Below are 18,316 nucleotides of genomic sequence, written 5' to 3' on the forward strand. Positions count from 1 at the left end.
TAGGTTTGAAATAGTTGGGCTGAGAGGGATTTTGAGATGCATGTGCTTGTGTCCTTAACAACTGTGATGCTAATAATAAATGTCTGATTCTGAAATATTTGCTCATACAAGTAGTACTTTTTTACATAAGCAAACCTACACATTGTAAGGATTTATCTGAGAAAATTTTGCTCCTCTGAGTGAACTCTGCCAGCTGCAAGCCTTTGAAGTCTGTATACCATAGCCCAGCTGATGTGAGATATTTTAGAGTCTGGCCAAAGATCCAAGATGATGACACATGACATTCAGAAAATAAAAGAGCTCTTTGAGTGTCCTGCAATTTTTGTTTTCCTCAGTCCTCAGCTCTCTCAGCAAAGAGAATTTTTTGTCTCAGTCTCCATTAATGCCTCTAAGACAGCTCTGAACTTTCCAGCAGGGCTGTAGGACTCTGTGCCACATACAAGGACATCAGCAGGTGGCCTGTTCTAAACTCCCCTGGCTGTCTCTTTTCCCTCCAGCCTGCCACATTTTTTGATTTTCTACTGAAGGCATCTCTTCATACTTATTTTGGTGGGCTTATTTCTCTGTCATCTGACAACACAGCATGGCTTAGAACCATGAACAATCATCCCAGCCTCAGATCAGAATTTATACATCTACATCATTTTCTCCAGCCCACTGCCAGGATATTGGAAGACAAAAATGTCTCAGTATTTAATACCAATGTATTACCAGTTTTTTTCAGATCTGTAGGCAGATTCAGTCTTCCAATGCTTTTTCTTTAAGGAATTGTATCAGTTTTAGGACTTCATCAAAGCTGGAATAAACTCTAAGGCTGCATGCATCAGCCAGGTCTCAGGTATCAGCATCAGAAGATTGAAGAGCTCTTTGGTATGATTGAGTGAGAATGAGAAAATGGTAATTTATTTGACATCATCTGACACAGGTGGATCTAAAAAGGACACTTGTACTAAAATAAATGCTGGCTTGTGAGGAATTCACTTGCATTCTAAGACCTTCCCTGATACCAGCACATCAGAGAATCACCTCGTGTGAAGAGTCCTCATGGATCTGAAGCCTGAAAGGAGATAGGATTTGGGGATGTGACCTCATGATGTCCTTGTAATGCAAGGAGTGAATTGCATTAGCAGGAAGGAAGTCACATCAATCCAGCATCACTTTCTGCATTTCTTAGGTAGAAATCCACTGCTTTCACCTCCGTGTCTGTTTTTCAGGGAGCTCATGCAGCAGTGTAAGGATTCAGTGTTTGGTTTCAAATTGTAACAGAGTTTGATTTGGTATTTACAGGATGATGTGCCTTGTGTTTATTGGTGTGCTTTGTGTTTATCTGCCTCTTCACTGAGCCCAGAAGCTGCAGAGCTGTTCTAGACACCACCCTGCAGGTTTGCCCTCCAGAGTGGCAGGGACTGAGTCGTGCTTTCTTGTGATACTGATGTGCTTGGCATGGCCCCTGCTGGGGCTGGCAGCTCCATCCAGGACATCTCATTTTTTTTAGCATAAGCATTAAAAAAAATACTTGTGCAAACACACAGTAGCCTAGGAAAAAATAATTTCAATCCAGCTTGCTTGGTGAAGAAAGTGTTAAGAAATTTCTCCTTTGTTCTCTGGGACAGGTTGCTTTCTGAGAGCTGCTGGGCAGCAAAAATGGTTTAAATATTTAAGTAGAAGCCAAATGAAATAATTGCTAGGAGATTTATTTATTTAGTTGCATATAGTAACATGACAGAATTGCAAAAAGTGACACCCTGTATAAATCTGTATAAAATTATTCATATTTAAACCTTTCACACTGATGTCCTGACTCCTGATCACTGTAAGGGACTGCTATCACCAGTGGAAAATCACCACCTCTTAAATCACTGGCATTGACTCTGCTGTTATTATTTACTGCTTAGAAAATAAGTAATAAACTGTCCCCTGTGAGATGAGCTGCTGTGCAAGCTGCCCAGCTCCTCCCCAAGGTCCACAGAGCACAGACTGATACGAAGATGCAACTTAGCAGGTCATACAAACACGAGGTCAACTTTATGCCTTGACTCAATATAGTTTTATCTCCTGACTGACAGGGGCTCTGATATCACCCAGCACTGCTCCCTGTTTTATTTATGTGGAAATAAAGCAAAAAAAAAAAAAAAACCAAAAACAAACAAAAAAAAAAAACCCATGCCTTGTGTCTGGTTATAATGATGGAGAATGTCTCCAGCTGACCAAGGTGTCCTCATTAATGTCTGTTCTATATTTAGCCTTTGCAGAGCCCCCAGTTTAATCAAAGACCTGGGAGCCATGGCAACGACACCGAGCATCTGGGCGTGTGAGATCTGCCAAACACCCTCACAAAGTGCAGGATGGAAAACACACAACAGCTTTAAGTGGATTAATGCATTGTTCTTTTCTGCTACACGTTTTGAAGTGTTTAGGAGAGCTTCTCAGCCACAAATACTAGACTGTTTTTGCAAAAAAAAAGAGCTCTATTAACACAGGTGGCAGTTACTAATCTCCTTTTTTTTTGTTGTTGTCTTTTTCTTAATTTTGTTTTGCAGGTGTATCAGCATTCATATACAGCATATTATGTCCTCAGCAAAATACCTCATGGGTAAGCAATTTTTCAATGTCTTCATTTAAAAGCCCAGCCATTAAGAATCCTGCAAAACAATGTGTATTGTGACAAATGGTTGCCTGTGACAGCCCTTTGCAGTGGCCTGGCTTTCAGCTGCAGCATCCACTGAGCTGTGTGCTGTGCAAAAGATGACGAAGTCTGGAAACAGAAGTACTCAGCTTCCCCAGAGAGTCAGACTACATGAATTTCATATTCCAGATTTCAGGGGTTTTGTCTGGAATATAGATGTGCTGGTGTCTGGCTGAGAGCCGTGGTTGGCCACTCAGCAGAGCACTGGAGAGGAGAAGGCTCTGGGGAGACCAAATTGCAGCCTCTCAGTGCCTGAAGGGGACCTGAAGAGACCTGGAGAGAGACTTTCTACAAGGGCATGGAGTGTTAGGACAAGGTTCGAACTGAAAAAGGGCAGGTTTAGACTGAATATTTGGAATAATTTCTTTCCTCTGAGTGTTATGCAGCCTGGTGGTACAGGATGCCCAGAGGAGTCGTGGCTGCCCCATCCCTGGGAGTGTTCAAAGTAAGGTTGGATGGGGCTTGGGGCCTCTTGGTCTGGTGAAAAGTGTCCCTGCCCAGGGCAGGGGGGGTGGAACTGTGTGATTTTAAGGTCCTTTCCAACACAAACCATTCAATCATTCTCTGATTCTTTATTCTTTGGCTTTGATTAGTTGCAGTTTGTTTCAAAGTATGGTTGGAACATGGAAATTAGGAGATTTCTCACCATCAACCCTGTTAAAGCTGTAGTGTCCCTGTGACACACTCCAGACTTCTTCAGTCTCTTCCCTTCCCTTTGACAATCTGCTCTTTGTTTTCTGCTTTTTTTTTTTTTTTTTTTTTTTGTCGGGGGGGTAGGGTGTTTGTGTGTGTGCGTGTGGTTGTTTTTGTTTTGTTTTGTTTTTGTTTTGGTATGTTTCAGTTTGTTTTGTTTGGTTATGTTTTGTTTTATGCCAGTTGCTTGGTAGGTTGGTTGGTTGGTTGGGCTGGGTTTTTCCTGGGAATTTACTCAATATGCTTAGTTTTTGAGAACTCCATCTCTCTGGCAATGTATCTGAGTAGTAGCTTGTGGGCTGAAAGCATTCAGCAACAGGATGAAGACACAGCATGAGCACATAAGTTTTGTGTCTGCAGCAAACCTGGCTAAGAGCAAAAAAGGCTTGACTGACAGTGCAGTTCTATTCCAGACAAAACAAAGGTGGAAAAAAATAGAAGTATCATGCATAACACGTATTAGAAATGCTACAAAAATAGCAATACAGTGGTCCAAGAAGCTTTCTGACACTGGATGATCTTTCTTTGTCCCTAACAACCAGCTCCTTATTCCCCTCAGCTCCAATTCTACCTCCCAGCTGTGGCTCCCCTTGCTCTCTGTGTTTGGTTGGGCAGTGGTGCAGGAAACTGAAGAGTTGGATATGTCAGAGGAGAAGTTTCCAGCATAAAGGGCAAATCTGGAAAGTGAGAGCACACCAGAGGGCACACAGGTGTGTCAGGCATTGGTGTCCCCACAGCATGATGTGGTGGTGGTATACCAGGAGCTGAAGAAGGGCTGGAAGGATCACTGAATCTCGTGTTGGTGAAGGTGTGGTTTATAGAGTTTAGGCTTTTAGGCATTGTAAACTATATTGTGCAGTGGATATTTCATTGACCTTCCAGGTGATGATGGTGCATGTGAGTGGTGGAAAGGGCAGCACATTGCCATTTCCATGGAACATGGGCATTTGTCCTTCCTGTGGAGCTCTGTGTGTATTTTAGGGTGTTACATGAACAAAGAGGACAGGACTACGAGGTGAAGAGGGAGTGTGATGCAACAGGAGGTGAAATACATCTGCTGAAAATCACCTATTTACCATTTAACACAGGAATATTGCTGTGATGGATATGTGTGGATGAGGGTTGTGGAGGGCAGGACACAGCCCACTGTCCCAGCACAAGGTTCAGTTCAGTTTGACATTCCAGCTTCTTTGGTGATGATTGAATTTGCCATCCACAAGCAGCTACCCTTGTCCTCCACCTGTCAATAACAGGAGGGACAGAATTCTGCACTGAGCAACGACCCCTTTGCCATCTTTACAAACTGTTTTCAGTTTTTCCTCTTCTGCAAGCAGGCACAGCTCTCCCCCCTGTTCCTGTGTGCCCGTGGCCCTCGGCATCTCTCAGCTCAGTGGCTGAGACAGTGACTGCAGGGCAGCAAACTCAGTCCCCTGCACAGTGTCCCTCCTGCCCAGCAGATATCACTCCTGGAAACTGGCTGTGACAGTGTCCCTGTCCCCTCTCTCTATCCTGCTCCCCATCCTCAGCTATGATGTGGCAGGCCAGGCAATTTCGGATTTACACCCACTCGTGCCCTTGCTACTCCCCTGCTGAGGCTAACTAATAAGGAAGCCAATTAACCTAATCTCTGGCATCACTTTTTAAATAACATGCCATTAATCTGCCAGCATAAAATTGGTTTTTAAAGGGAATTTTCTAATTATTTTTGCCACGTTCTGCATGCTCTCCAGTCAAAAGGAGCTCATACCAATGTTTTGCAGATTTCATTTCAAGCTTTCAGTAAGTTTGACAAACCAATTTGGGAATGTCATCAGTAACTATGTTCCCAAATGGTATTTTACACAGGACTGCAACATTTTTCCACTAGAGATGTCGCCAAAGCAAACCCCTCACGCTGGGTCTGTATAGGACAACTAATAGATACCACTGACACAGACTCAGAGGATCTGATTAAAAAATTAAAACAAGCCCGAGGCAGAAGAAAGAGATCACACAGATTTTGCACCTCCCTTCTGTGATTTCAGCTTTCTCACAGCCTCTTGGTAAACTGGGGGTAAAAGCAGCCACTGGTTTGACTCATTTGCCTTCTGCTTTCAGTGGCTGATGGTTTGCACAGGGGCTGAGATCTGCATTCCCTGTTCCTGGCCGGGGGTGTGCGGGGTTTTTGTTCATTCCGATTTCTCCTGCTTTCACCCAAAATCGCGCTGCTGGCGCCGGCTGCCATCTAGCGGAACCATCCCCGGCTGAGCATCTCCGCCCTGCCCCTCTGCTCCCCTCTCGGCTGATTCCCACATATCGCTGCCGAGAACGCTTGCAGCTGTCTCCGTTATAAATATTTTTGCAAGGCTCTTCTCATATCCCCGCATTTGCACTCGCAGCATTGCAGTTGTCAACTGCTTTTAATTTATAGGTGCTGGGACAGCATCTGCAGGTCCAGATGCGGAGCAGGGAGCTCTCCTGCAGGCTGCGGGGGAAATGTGGAACTCCAGTACCATATGCATAAAATATTATTTTCTAATTTTATTTTTCCTAGTTTTGGAAAATAAAAATGTAGGCGACCACCTACTTGACGTTCCCCCTCCTTGCACAGCCCCCTGAATATCAGGCTAGCTCAGAGGTCCTAGGTTGTGAGGGGAGGAATATCAGGAGATGGCAAAGATTTCCAAAAGAGGCTCTTACCCTGATATATGTTGGTTCAGCTCTCTTTATTCTGTGATATCCATGTGGAGAACAGGGCAAAAGAGCACGAACAGGAAATGTCAGGGGTCTGTATAGACTTTGGACAGGGTGGGCTTCCCTGGCAGGAAGGAGGGGTCCAGGGTTATCCTGATCAGAGTCACAGCGTCCCAGGGAAGGGGAAATAGAGTGCTCATGAGCTCACTGTAACACCTACTTACAAAAACTAGGCACTGAAAATTGTTTTCTTCTTTTGTGGGTCCAATATGAATTATCTTAGTCATTCACAGTCATTTCACTGAAATAAGGGGGAAAAAATTACTTCAGAGTTTTTTTTGGTCAGGCTGGGACTGAGCAGAATGTTTCCCAAACCCAGTTGCAGGATTTCCCTCACCAGCATTAAAGTGTTTTCACACCAGTGTGTGATACAGGACCACTGGTGTGATCGGGCATTGCAGGTCCTAAGCAAGAGCTAATTTTGGATAGGATATCCAAGGGGATATTTAATCTTTTTTAATCTTTTGCTGTGGCCAGCAGAAATGTTACATTTTTTTACAGTCGTCTTTGCATTCCCCCAAATAAAGCCCAGCATAAAATGTTTTTTCAGATCTCCCAGCACCCACCCAGTTCTGCATGAACTGAATTTCCCTCTAGACACAGCCAAGTGTCAGGGATTAATGCTGACCCCTTGTAGGAGCTCTTAGCACATCCAGCTGGGACATGTCAGTGGGAGCTTCCAAATGTTCTTACCAGGATCAGGGAAAAAATCAGCAGTTATTCCCACTGCTCACTGATTTTGCATTTGAGAAGGAGGGAGTTGTGCACAGTCACTCCTAAGCAGAATCTGTATTTCTTGCTGGATTCATGTGTTGCACTCAGAGGAACATGGCAAGCACAAGCAGGAGAGCTCCTGGAGCTGAGTTCAGCTTTTCCTGCCTGCACTGCCAGGGTTTCACAGGTCTGTAAAATCCTGCACGAGTGCCCCATGCTGAGCCCCAGTAACTTCAAGAGAAGTTCCAGGAGTGGAGTGAGTGCACAAAACGTGCTGGAGATCCACAGAAGTGATAACAGGGAGAGGAACTGAGCTGGTGCTTCACTGTGAGTAAATTTTCAAAGTGCTGTCTATAGATCTCTGTGCAGAGCTCTCACTGTTCTTCCTACTTCCTTTTTTATTTTTTTTTTCCCCCACAAACCACTGGCAGGAAAGAAATAGACTTTAAAGTTAATTAGCAAAAACTTAATCAGTTTTGTATGTATCCCATTGTATATTTTGAAAGCCAAGAAGTTTACCCTGGCACATGTTCCCATTTCCATGTTAACAGTAAAAAGAAATTGTGATTCATTATTTAAAATCATAGATAAAAAAACTTCAGGGAACTGAATTTACTTCAGAAACCTGCCCATTTGATCAAGTCTGCTCTATTTCCATCTGTTAAACATCATCTCTTTAGCACTAAAAACATTCTGTGCCTCAGTGTCCCCATCTGCAAAGCAAGAAGAGAAATTGTACCTACCCAATGGAGGCAAAATGTGATAATTGTTGTACAGACTGCTGCACAATTTCACTCTAACATTTATAAACTTGTACTAGTGCCCACATTTTGTTTTAGGAGGAAAAAGTACAGTATTTAATAAAACCTGTTTTCAGCTAATTAAATTTTACTTAGAGCAGATGAATATTTTCCCCCAAGAATGATCTGTAGAGGTTGAAATAAAATCTTTATGAAAAGGTAGGTAAAACCAAATGAAAATGTGAAATTTGTTAAATAAGTACAAAAATCTATTCTGCTGTTCATGAAGAACTTGCTATTTCTACTCCTTCTCTCTCCTCCCTCTCTAACAATTATCATTCTATAGATTTTATCACATTTTGAGATAACTTATATAGTTAATTAAGGCACTTCTGCATAGTGTGGTGGCTTTTATGTCAGACTATAAATAACATCCTCATGATGTCAGATGTTTTTTCAGTTGCATTTTGACAACAGAAAACTTGGAATGGTTACATTTGGTAGCTTGATCGTGGAGCTTGACCTTACATCCTCTGATATGGACAGGAATTTTTCATCTGAGTTTGATGGCATTTGGCTCAAGCCCTGGTGGAGCTGTTTGGCTTCTTGCTTTTTATAATCTTCTTTATTAAACACTCTGTAAATCACTGGAATAGTGGTTAAATCACATACCAGCTTACTGCCTGTGAATACATTTTGGGCCTCTTTGAAAAGAAAGAACCAGCATTTCATTAAGCAAAGCTGCTATTTGAGCATCACTCAGCTCCAAGCTGTGCTTGAAAGCAGCTCAGCCTGGAAGGCAGTTCAGGAAGGACTCTTGGCTGTGCTGGTGGGAGGAAATCCACTTCAGCAGCTCAACACCACATCATTTCCCCAGGGGATTTGCTACTTGCTCACCAGGCTGGTCACTGCACAGCATTTTTTTTTTTATTAATGTGAAATGTTCCTTTCTTGTGTAGGCAAAGCAATTCCTACCACACACTTCTTTCTTCCTGAATCAGTTGTGATGTGGGTGGACTGCTTAGAAACCATGTGTAGTGATAATAATAAGGAATGGTCCCCTGAGGGGAGGATTTGATATTAAGAATTAGAGTAATGCCTAAAAAAAAAAAAAAAAAAAAAACACCTTGGGTAATTAATAGTTAGACATAAATGTTAGCACTTTAGCAGAGAAAAGCCCAGCAGCCAACTTCCTTATGTTACAGAAAAGGTCAATAGCTTATGGCTCATCAAAAAAGAAAAAAAAATGGAAAAAAGGTTCAAAGCAAACTCTCCCATTCTGATTTTTTGAGACAGCGCCCTCTGAGATGGAGGCAGGGTTCCAATTAAAGTCTAAATAGTGCATAAAATGTGCTTTACTGGTGACAAACATGTCTGCAGTTGGAAATGTTTTCATGCCTCAGGATGAATGAACCCCCTCTGACCCCAGGCTGTGGTCAGACTCCAAACCACAGTCTCTTATGTCAGCCCCAAAAATCAGCTCCTTGGCATGGGTATTCCTCCTCTTTCATACTCAGTAAGGCTGAGTTAGTACAGAGTTTTGACAGAAAAGGGAAACAAAGGTGGATGAAAGAGAATTTATAAAGTGCTGCTGCATAGCACCAACTACAGCCTACACAACTGCTGCTTCCGTGCATCACCTTCCCAGGAATAAAATCGTAGGTGGATTTTCACAGTGGGAATCAGGAATTGTTGTTTGCATTTTTGCCCTAATGTTCAAGGTCCTGGATGGAGTTTCCATGAGGATACAAAGAGGAAACACAGGTTTCCCCAGGGAGCTGTTTTTGCTCTACTGCTGTGGGATTGCAGAGCCACCCTGCAGGGTGAGCCTGGATTATTCCTTGCTGTGGTTAGGTCATAAACTTTCAGCCCATTAAAATCTCAGTGCACTGTTTTTTAACTACACAGCCCAAAGAATGTGCATCCTACAAAAAGTGGACTCAATTTGTTTGTGGACATGTGAAAAAAAAAAAAAAAGTCAGTTTTGAGGACCCAAACCTGCAAGATTATGGGCATTTCCTCACTGTTGTGGGGTTTAATGGGTCCTGGGCTCAGGTCATATGGTGAGAGCTATATAGGGTCCTGTGCCAGCCACTGAGGACTGTACAGTGCCCCACCTCTGAGAAATATGTAGCAAATCCATGCCACAGCTCTTCTGCACCCCAGCAGTGTCCTGGGGCTCCCTGTTGTCCTTTCTGCTTGGTGCTGTGACCCCTCCACAGGTAATCATTAACCAAATTTAGTAGTCTAAAAATGCCTTGTTATCTCAAAATGGGCATCCTGAACCCCTGTGGAGCTCAAAACATATGGAGAACAAGGGTATGGGAATATTTTGGATAGCAAGAGGGGACCTCTGGGTTGAAAATGGATGCTACAGCCAGAATTTTCCTTGGCACAGTGACCACTGAGAAAGTCTCTTTATGGCAAAGGTGGAAAATACCTGGCTGATAGCCCAGACTGTGTCACTCCAGCCCTGATTGATGCCTCTTCACCCCTTACCCTCACATTTACTGAGTGCTCCACTAGGAATTTGAGGAGATAAGACTGGAATAGAAAAGGTTGCTTTCCCATCTCACAAGTGAGAAGGAGATAAGAGGGATGAAGGGACCTTCCACATGCAGAGCCCTGAGGACAGATGTTAAACCCCCTCTAAATTAAAGTATTCCCTCTTGTGTGGGTACTTCATGTTTCTGCATCTCTGTTATGGGGCAGAAGTGCAGAGCTAGAGTGCTGGTTTTGTCCTCTGAATAAGGAGAGTATTTTGCCACACACTTTCAAATCATACCTGAAAACCAGGCCAGTTGTGATGGTATCTAAAAGTGTTCACATCACTGGTGATTAAAAAAATGGAAATAACAGCACAAATAAATGTTAATTTTAAGTGACAATGACACAGTCTCTGGGGAGATGTGGTTTAGGAAGGTGTTTCACTGCCTGAGAACCTCCACACAAGCCTCCAAGGTCTCCTGACATGAGAAGAAATAAGATTTGCTCAAGGACTTAGTTTTCAAAAAGAAAACAGAGAATACTGAGTCATTCTGGATTGGTTTGAAACAGCACAGGCTGTTAAATTATTTTAGCACAAGCCCAGGAATCAATGTCTTGCCCAATTAGAAGTGTGACCCAGCAGCCAGTGAAGTCTCGCTGTAACGAGGCACTGCTGCTGTCTCTGGTGCTAGGAAATCATTTCTGTAGCTCATTTTGTGTACTAATAATCCCATATTGCTCTCTGCAGGCATCCCAGCACGGTGCCATATTTTTATTAGGGTTTGAAAGTCAGACAAGGTCAGCTGGATGGAAAATGCTCAGGTTTCATCACAAACATCCATTCCTGCAGATTGACATTCAAGCCAGGCTCATCCAGATCTTCCCAGTTCATTCTTAAAAATCTCAGTGCTTATCAAGCTGTTTCTCTTCAACCTGCATTTTTCCCCCCATATTTTGAATAGCTGATTTTTGGTTAGCTGCAATTCTGATTAGTCTTCTTTACATCATTCAAATATTTAAATTTTCATTTTTTTCATGTCTCTGTTGTAGATAAATACTAATGAAACCCTGGTAAATCCAGGGTTTACCTCATGTCTTGCACAGTGCTGAGGTCAGAGCTGTCTGAGAAAGATCTACAGAGTAAAAGAAAATTACATGAGTAAGAGAAAATTGCTTTTAAGTGGTTGCATTTATCACCTGAGTGCTATCGCCTCTCATTGTCTCTTTAGGAGACAAAATATTACTCCAGTAACAAAAGTTCCATTTAAAAATACAGTAAAAATTCACTCTGTCTTCTCTGATTTAGAAGGGTCACATGAGAAACATGAAAATGCCGTCATTTTTAAAGTCATGTTGCCAGTATCCAAGGTCCATTTCCACTGTTTGCTTACTCGGGGAAATGCAGTTTTTGATCAATGTTTTGCAGCTGCTTCACTGCAACCCAGGGCTCTGTACCAGTCTCTGATGCACTTTTAAATCTTTTTTCTTAGACTAGAAGGTCAGGCCTGTGTCATCATTTTATACCATTACCAGTGGAAGTTGGTGGCTCCTTTTCTGACAAGAGATTGATTTTTGTGTCATTGTCCATGGCAGGGGGACTGGAATGAACTTATGTTTAAAATCCTCTCCAATCCAAACCATTCTATGATTCTATGATTTTAAGGTGATACTAGTAAAGTGCAAGGTTTTGAAGGCTCAGAACCAAATATTATATTCATGGGGGGTTACAGACACAGGCAGTACATATTAAAAAATAACCTCTGGGCTCATATTGTTGGCCTGAATCTGAAAGAATTGTCAAATTAGAGATAAATGTTTTAGACTCCCTTCCTTTTAACTTTTATACGCTAAATCCAAGGAATTTGTTCATTTTGGAAAAAATGGTTGGTGACCACGGATATTTTTAAGAGCAGGTGAATGAATTGATGTGCATCTGCAGTTAAAATTAATAAGTTCAAATTGCTTTCATCACATTCTACTTTTGATAATTGAAAAAGCACTTTTGTAAGGAAAATGTGTGTGTGTGTGTGTGTGTGTGTGTGTGTGTGTGAGTGAGAATTAAATATTTAATAGTGGATGAGCCTAGATGAATGGAAGAGCCTTTCCCATCTAATTAAGCACTTTTATGAGAATTCCAGGAGGGTTCTTTTAGTTGCATCTTCTAACAGTATGATTTCTTGATTATCTGTTCTGGCAAGACTTTATTCCCATTTGTGTGATATTTTATTTTATCTCACTGTGAGTCTCAGCAGGGTTCTGTATCTCCCGGGGAGAAATTTTCTTAATGGTACCTGTCTTCTCTTTTCCTTGGTGAATTTTGAAGTAAACAAGTCATTTAATTGTGTCAAATCATTAAAAACAACTCATTAAAATTGTATGTGTGCTACTCAAGGAAATTCATTCCTGCCTCTTAGAAATCTTTCTCTCTTCCTCCATGTCTTTATCTATTTTTCTTTGTAGATTTATTAATTAACCTGTATGTTTTACATCCTTTTATTTGCTTTTGAAAATTTCCTCTAGTTTTCTTTTTTTTTCCACATCATGCATCAAAAACCCTTCAATATTAAGAAGTTTCCAGTTTTTTATTGCCCTTCTGAATTTGTTCTTTTATTTTATTCTCTATATTCTTTCCCTGTTTCTAAGGAAGATATCTGTCTTAGCTGCTGTCTGATTTTATGTTATTAGAGGTAGATGTGAAGACATTGAGTTCTGATTCTGAGACAGATAGTTTAGATAGATAGTTTTTTATACTTAACTATAAAAAATGCTTAAAATACAATGAGCTGATGTCCTTAGGACTGTTGTCTTTCAAAATATTCAGTCCTGGCTTGATGAAGATAACAAGAGGAGATATTTCTGCCTTCCCCACCTGTTTTTGTAGCTGTCTTTATTTCTACAACTTTTATAACTACTGGCATTTAGGATACAGATTACACAGTAAATGTTTTCCAAAATGATGACATAGTGAAGTGAGGAGGTTCAAATTTTCCCCAGTAAAACACATATACATAGTTTATATAATTTCTTTAGAGGATGGACACATCAGAGCAGCCTGTGGTGAAAATTGTTGCATTTTTGTTCACAGTGGCAGCATATTCAAATAATTTCCATACCAATCCTGTTGTTCTCTATTTGAAATTAAAATTAAGTTATGGAAACAGACCTTAGAGCAACAGCTTATACCATATTCCAGAATCTGTCTGCTTTTATCAGTTTCAGACATTTTCAATCCAGCATTGTAAAATATTCTTCTTGAAGCAAAGGGAGCCACTCCCTGAATTACAGTGGAAAATTTCTGGCTATTTTTAAGTTGCTTTTGAAGAACTTTATATAGAAGAGTTAATCATATTTATGCTCAGAAGGAGAACCAGTTCACGAAGTCTCTGAGGGAAATTTGCCTTCTTTAGGAGAAAATGTCAGAAGAGGAAACACAAAGATATAAAAATTTCAGCGAAAACCAGGACAAATACTTTCAAACAAGTTCCTCATTAATCACAGTAATTTTTAAAGTCAAATACATGTAAAACATGATTCATTAGTTTGATTCTTTCTACAACTTTTTCTGAGCTCAGTTGCAAGCAAAGATGACTTGGCAGTCAGCACTCTGCTTGCACTCAGGAACTTTCATTGTTTGGAAATTTTGAGGGGAGACTTTCTGGCAAAAAATCTTCACTTAAATGAGCAAATTTCTCAATTTATTACTTCAGTAATGTTTTTTGAACATGGTGCTGAAGTCACTCCTGTGTCTGGAGCAATTTAACAGCCTCTGGTCCAGACAATGTCATTTTAATGTGGAAGAGTTTATGCAGCAACTGCTCCATCTTTTGTCTAGTCTAAAATGTATTATTCCCTTCTTTCTCAGCTATAAGATCAATCATTTTAAAAGTGGAAGGAATAATGGCAACAGTTTAATAAGGCCTTGCCATTTCTTTGGCTGAAAATAAGGATTAAAGTTATTTTTTCTGAAGAAATAGTGAAAATATTGTGAGGATGTAGTGAACCTATTTCTTCATTTAAACCAGGAGCCAGACATGTACAGACTGCCTTCAGAATTGCCCATTTCCAAGCCAGCATCCTGCACAAATGAGCTCACAAGGGGCAGGCTCAAATCCAAACAAGCCCTAATTATGAGGGTCTGTTAGGAGCACTGGCTCTTTGGAGAGGATGAGATGACCCCTAATATTGATTGGTTTGGGAAAAAAAGTACAGAGGAATTTTTAAGCAGGCTGTTTTAGAGGAGAAGGAAGGATGTAGCTGTGGAGAACTATAGCTTAACAGGAATATACTTCCCAGAAGAAGCTGGGTGGCATGGGATCCCATTTATGCAACTGTAAAATAGAAGAGTGCTCCTGGGATACAGGAGTGCATTTGCCCTGACTCCTCTACAGGAATTTAACAAAGGAGAGTTAAATGTCCAGGATAGCATGAGAAAATTGGACATGTGGTTGATAAATGCTCTCCAAAAGGGTTTTTCAGTTTAAGGATCACTGAGAGGTTTCTCAAAGAGAGCATCACAGAGTTGTGGCCATCCTGCCCAGAGCAGCTGTGTAGACAATTCTCCCTCCTCCTTCTCTCTCTAGTTGATAAAATAGCCCAGAGAAGTTAACTTATAGTTAGTTAGGACACAATTTTCCCAGAGACTACCCTATCCCTGGAAGTGTTCAAGGCCAGGCTGGATGGGGCTTGAAGAAACCTAGTACAGTGGGAAGCATCCCTGCCCATGGCAGGGGGCTTGGAATGAGATGATCTTTAAGGTCCTTTCCAACCCAAAGCTGTCTGTGAGTCTTTGATAATGGGTTTGTATCTATGAGTCTTTGATAATGGATTTGTATCTGTGAGTCTTTGACAATGGGTTTGGAATGGGTTGCCTGGGGCTTCCAGAGAAGGAGCCCATGCATATTCCACCATGGACCATGCACCAAATGAGCCCAAACACGTGTGTGGGAATTTGGTCTTTCACAGTGAGGTTCACAAGTGAGTGAGCTCCATTCTCATGCCACCTTTGGGCTTGCTGACAGCTCACAGGAGGTTCCCCTGGCCTCTGCTGGTGCAGCCCAGCTCCAGGTAACTCCTCTGAAGCTTGAAGAGATCAGGCTTGGCCAGGAGAATCCTCTCAACCCCCTTGCACATGGGACTGAAGTTTGCTGCAGGTGGGTGACTGAGTGTGGCTACTTCAGGGAAGAAGATTCTCCTCAAAAGATGAGAAACAAGCCAAAATATGCCTCGCTGAATATATCCACCACTTAGGGGCATTTCTGAGGGAAAACTGGGATCTTGGTCTACTTTCATAGCCTCTGGTTGCAGGGAATAGCTCACAGCACGAGGATGGATGTACACAAGATTTTACTACAAAAGAAGCTTCCCAACTGTATGAAACAACTTAAAAAAGAATTCAGGAGATGCAATTCTGTCTTTCCTTGGCTATACCAAAGAATGAAAAGATTACTGTGGGTTTTTTTTTTTTTTTTTGGTGTTTTTTTTTTTCTTTGTCTGAAGCACAGTTCTTTTCTTTCTGCCTTACCAACTACCAAAGCTGGTTTATGGAGCATTTTTCATTCTGCTAGAGTTTCCCTCTTCTAAAAGATGATGCAGTGAGCAGAACTGACAGGACTAGTCTCTGCTCTGGTCTGAATTATTTGCTGTAATTGGCATGTCTGTCCCTTAGCTCCACCTGTGTTATCTGAAGCCTTACAGCTTTAAATTCTTACAATTTGTATAATCTCTTTATTTGGGGATGGTATTTCCCCCTCTATTTGTAATTTCTTGCTCTTCTTCTCACCATGGGTAAAATAACCCAAGAACTAGATAGCTCGTTTGGCAAATAGTGAAGTGCTATTTTTTCTCCCAAAAGAGGTTTTGATTTGATTCAATGTTTTTCTCTTTTTCTACTTCCCTCCCAGGTTACTCTGTTAAGGTAATCAAGATAGCTGACCAGAGAGATTGATTCCTAACAGGCATAGCTGACTGGAAACTCAAGTAGCTAACACACACAAGCCAGAACAAGTTGTGTGGCTCATCTTTCTGCAGGAAAGGGAATTTTGTGGCTGCTCTCAGTATGAGCATTATGTGTTCTCCTATCCATAACTTACAAAAACAACTGTAGGCTGCTCACAAAGACACCTTATAGGTGAAAAGCATAAGAAAAGGTACAATTTTGCTCTACAGGCAGCAGCTGTGGATGACATTTTGGCATGTAGAAACAAAAGCTATGTGGGCACCTGTTGAGAAGGATGGATAAGTATAATTATTCATAAATAATTCAGCCAGGATGAGAACAGTCCTCCCTGTTAGCCAGACAATGCCCCTGCCTACGGATGGGTCCAGGGGTCAAGTGGACTGTTCCATCTCACCCGCAAAATGTATTGTTCACCCTGCACCTGTATCCCTCCCCTGAAGCATCAAGTGCCTGTAACCCCATTGGTCCAAGCCTTGTTCCAGCCCACCTTGAAGCCCCCTGATAAGGGGACTCTGAGGGGCCAGATGCTCTCTTGGAACTTCCCCTCCTCTTGGATCTTCCCCCTCATAGGACCTCCACCCTCTCCTAGAGCATCTTCTTGTCTCTCTCCTCCCCTATCCTCTCAGGCCTTGCCACGTGCTGTGTCTGGCAGCTCGAAGCAGGACCTTTCTCCATCCCTAATAAACCTGATACCCCAAGAGCAGCCTGCAGAGATCTCTTGTCTCCATTCACCCAAACCATCCTGGAGCTCAGCGTTCCCTACAGGCACCTTGTGGTGCACTCAGACTTGGAAATGTCAGTGCCTCAACATTCCCTTCCTGCCCCTGCAAATCCTCAGCTCATCCCATCTCCATCAAAGTTGGCAGCTTTGCTGTGAGGCTTCCACCTGCAGCAGTGATGGAAGGGAGGACCTGTGGCCACCATCAGGGTCCTCACCTTGGGCCTGCCCTGACTCTGGCTGGCCTTTGAACAGCTCAGAGGAAATGAGAGTTTTTTACATTTGCACAAAATCAGTTCTGAGCATTCCCCTTGCTGCTGTGTTTGTCCTTGCTCCAGCAGCCCCAGTGCAGAGGGAATGAGCAGCCCAGGACTGAAACTGGGGACTGCACCAGGAAACAAAGAGAATTCACTTAATGCTGAATTATTGCATCCAGCTTTGTTCTGTTTGGAAAACATGGTCTGGAAACTGTGCAAGAAGGGCCTTTTGCTTAATGGCCAGGCAGGGTTTGGCTCTTTTCTCTGGTTTTTGGTGATGTTTGCCTCAAATTGCCTTGTTATTCCTGTCTGTAACCAGTGATAATAATACCCTTACTTTTTCAAGCAGTTTGAGATTTTCTAATGAGGCACATTTTATACAGGCTTTATTAGAGTTCTTGTTTGTAGGGTATTATGATACACAGGGTTGTTGCAATGTGACTTCAGAATATGTAATGTAATTATTTGAGCTGAGTATAAATACAGTTAAGGCAATGCTATCTATGCTGGGAGAAAATGACATTATGCTGCTTTGACATTTAACAAAAAAGCCTCCTTTTTCTATATTGCATTTGCTGTGTGTCACTTGTGTTCTGCTACAAAATGAAGGTAATGGATGAAAGAACAAGAAAAGCATTTTGCTTTTGTTTTCTAAAAAAAAAAAAATAGGTATTTTGAGTTACTATTGAGATTTTGTCTTGGAAGCCAGGCTTCATATCAGTTGTCATACAGTTGCTAATCTTTTCTGTCATCATATTCAAAGGAAATTTATGAGGCAAAAAAAGTCAATGGGTGCAGAAGACAAAATTTTCTTTTTCTTGTGGCAGTAGGATTTAAAGATATAATTATTGTTTATCCTTTGTGGGCATCTTCAGAGTTGATAAACACAATTACATTCTTTGCCATCCCTGAACTAATTCTTAAGGCTTAGGCAAGTCAGCAGTGGAACTAATATGTTTAGCTTTTTATTAATAAGAAAAAGAAATTGTCACTTAAATGTTTGATCTTACCAACACTTGCTAGTGTTTACCTTATTGTGTAATAAGTCTACTGAAACCTGGATGAAAGGCATCTTACAAGTTTGTGCTGTATTTCCAAAGCACACGTGTGCAGCAGCTTAAACAAGGACATTTCTGAAGCTGAAATCTTATTTTTCTCTTTTTTCAGGGATCCCCAGAATTTGTATCCCCCTGAGGTCAGCAATGCAAAGCTTCAGTATGCTGGTTGGGGTCCAAAAGGGCAACAGCTGGTAAGAGAAAAAACAAGTGTGCAAATGCATTTAGAGACCATGCTGCTATTGCTTGGAAGTAAAGAAATAATAATTCCTTTTTT

The 18,316-nt window shown here is 41.6% G+C and overlaps 1 protein-coding gene across 6 annotated transcripts in view; it reads left to right on the forward strand.

The window, feature by feature from the left end:
• The window catches only part of DPP6 (dipeptidyl peptidase like 6), a 548,806-nt gene that overhangs the window by 431,560 nt on the left and 98,930 nt on the right, over window positions 1-18,316 (forward strand). For all 6 annotated transcript variants that reach the window (XM_031503790.3, XM_031503789.3, XM_021543891.4 and 3 more), the window contains exons 6-7: window positions 2,541-2,593; window positions 18,152-18,233. In XM_031503790.3, the coding sequence (XP_031359650.1) occupies window positions 2,541-2,593; window positions 18,152-18,233 (135 nt within the window). The remainder of the gene's footprint in view (window positions 1-2,540; window positions 2,594-18,151; window positions 18,234-18,316) is intronic.

This window comes from Lonchura striata, chromosome 2 (assembly GCF_050655825.1).
Source record: "Lonchura striata isolate lonStrDom1 chromosome 2, ASM5065582v1, whole genome shotgun sequence".
Lineage (NCBI taxonomy): Eukaryota > Metazoa > Chordata > Aves > Passeriformes > Estrildidae > Lonchura > Lonchura striata.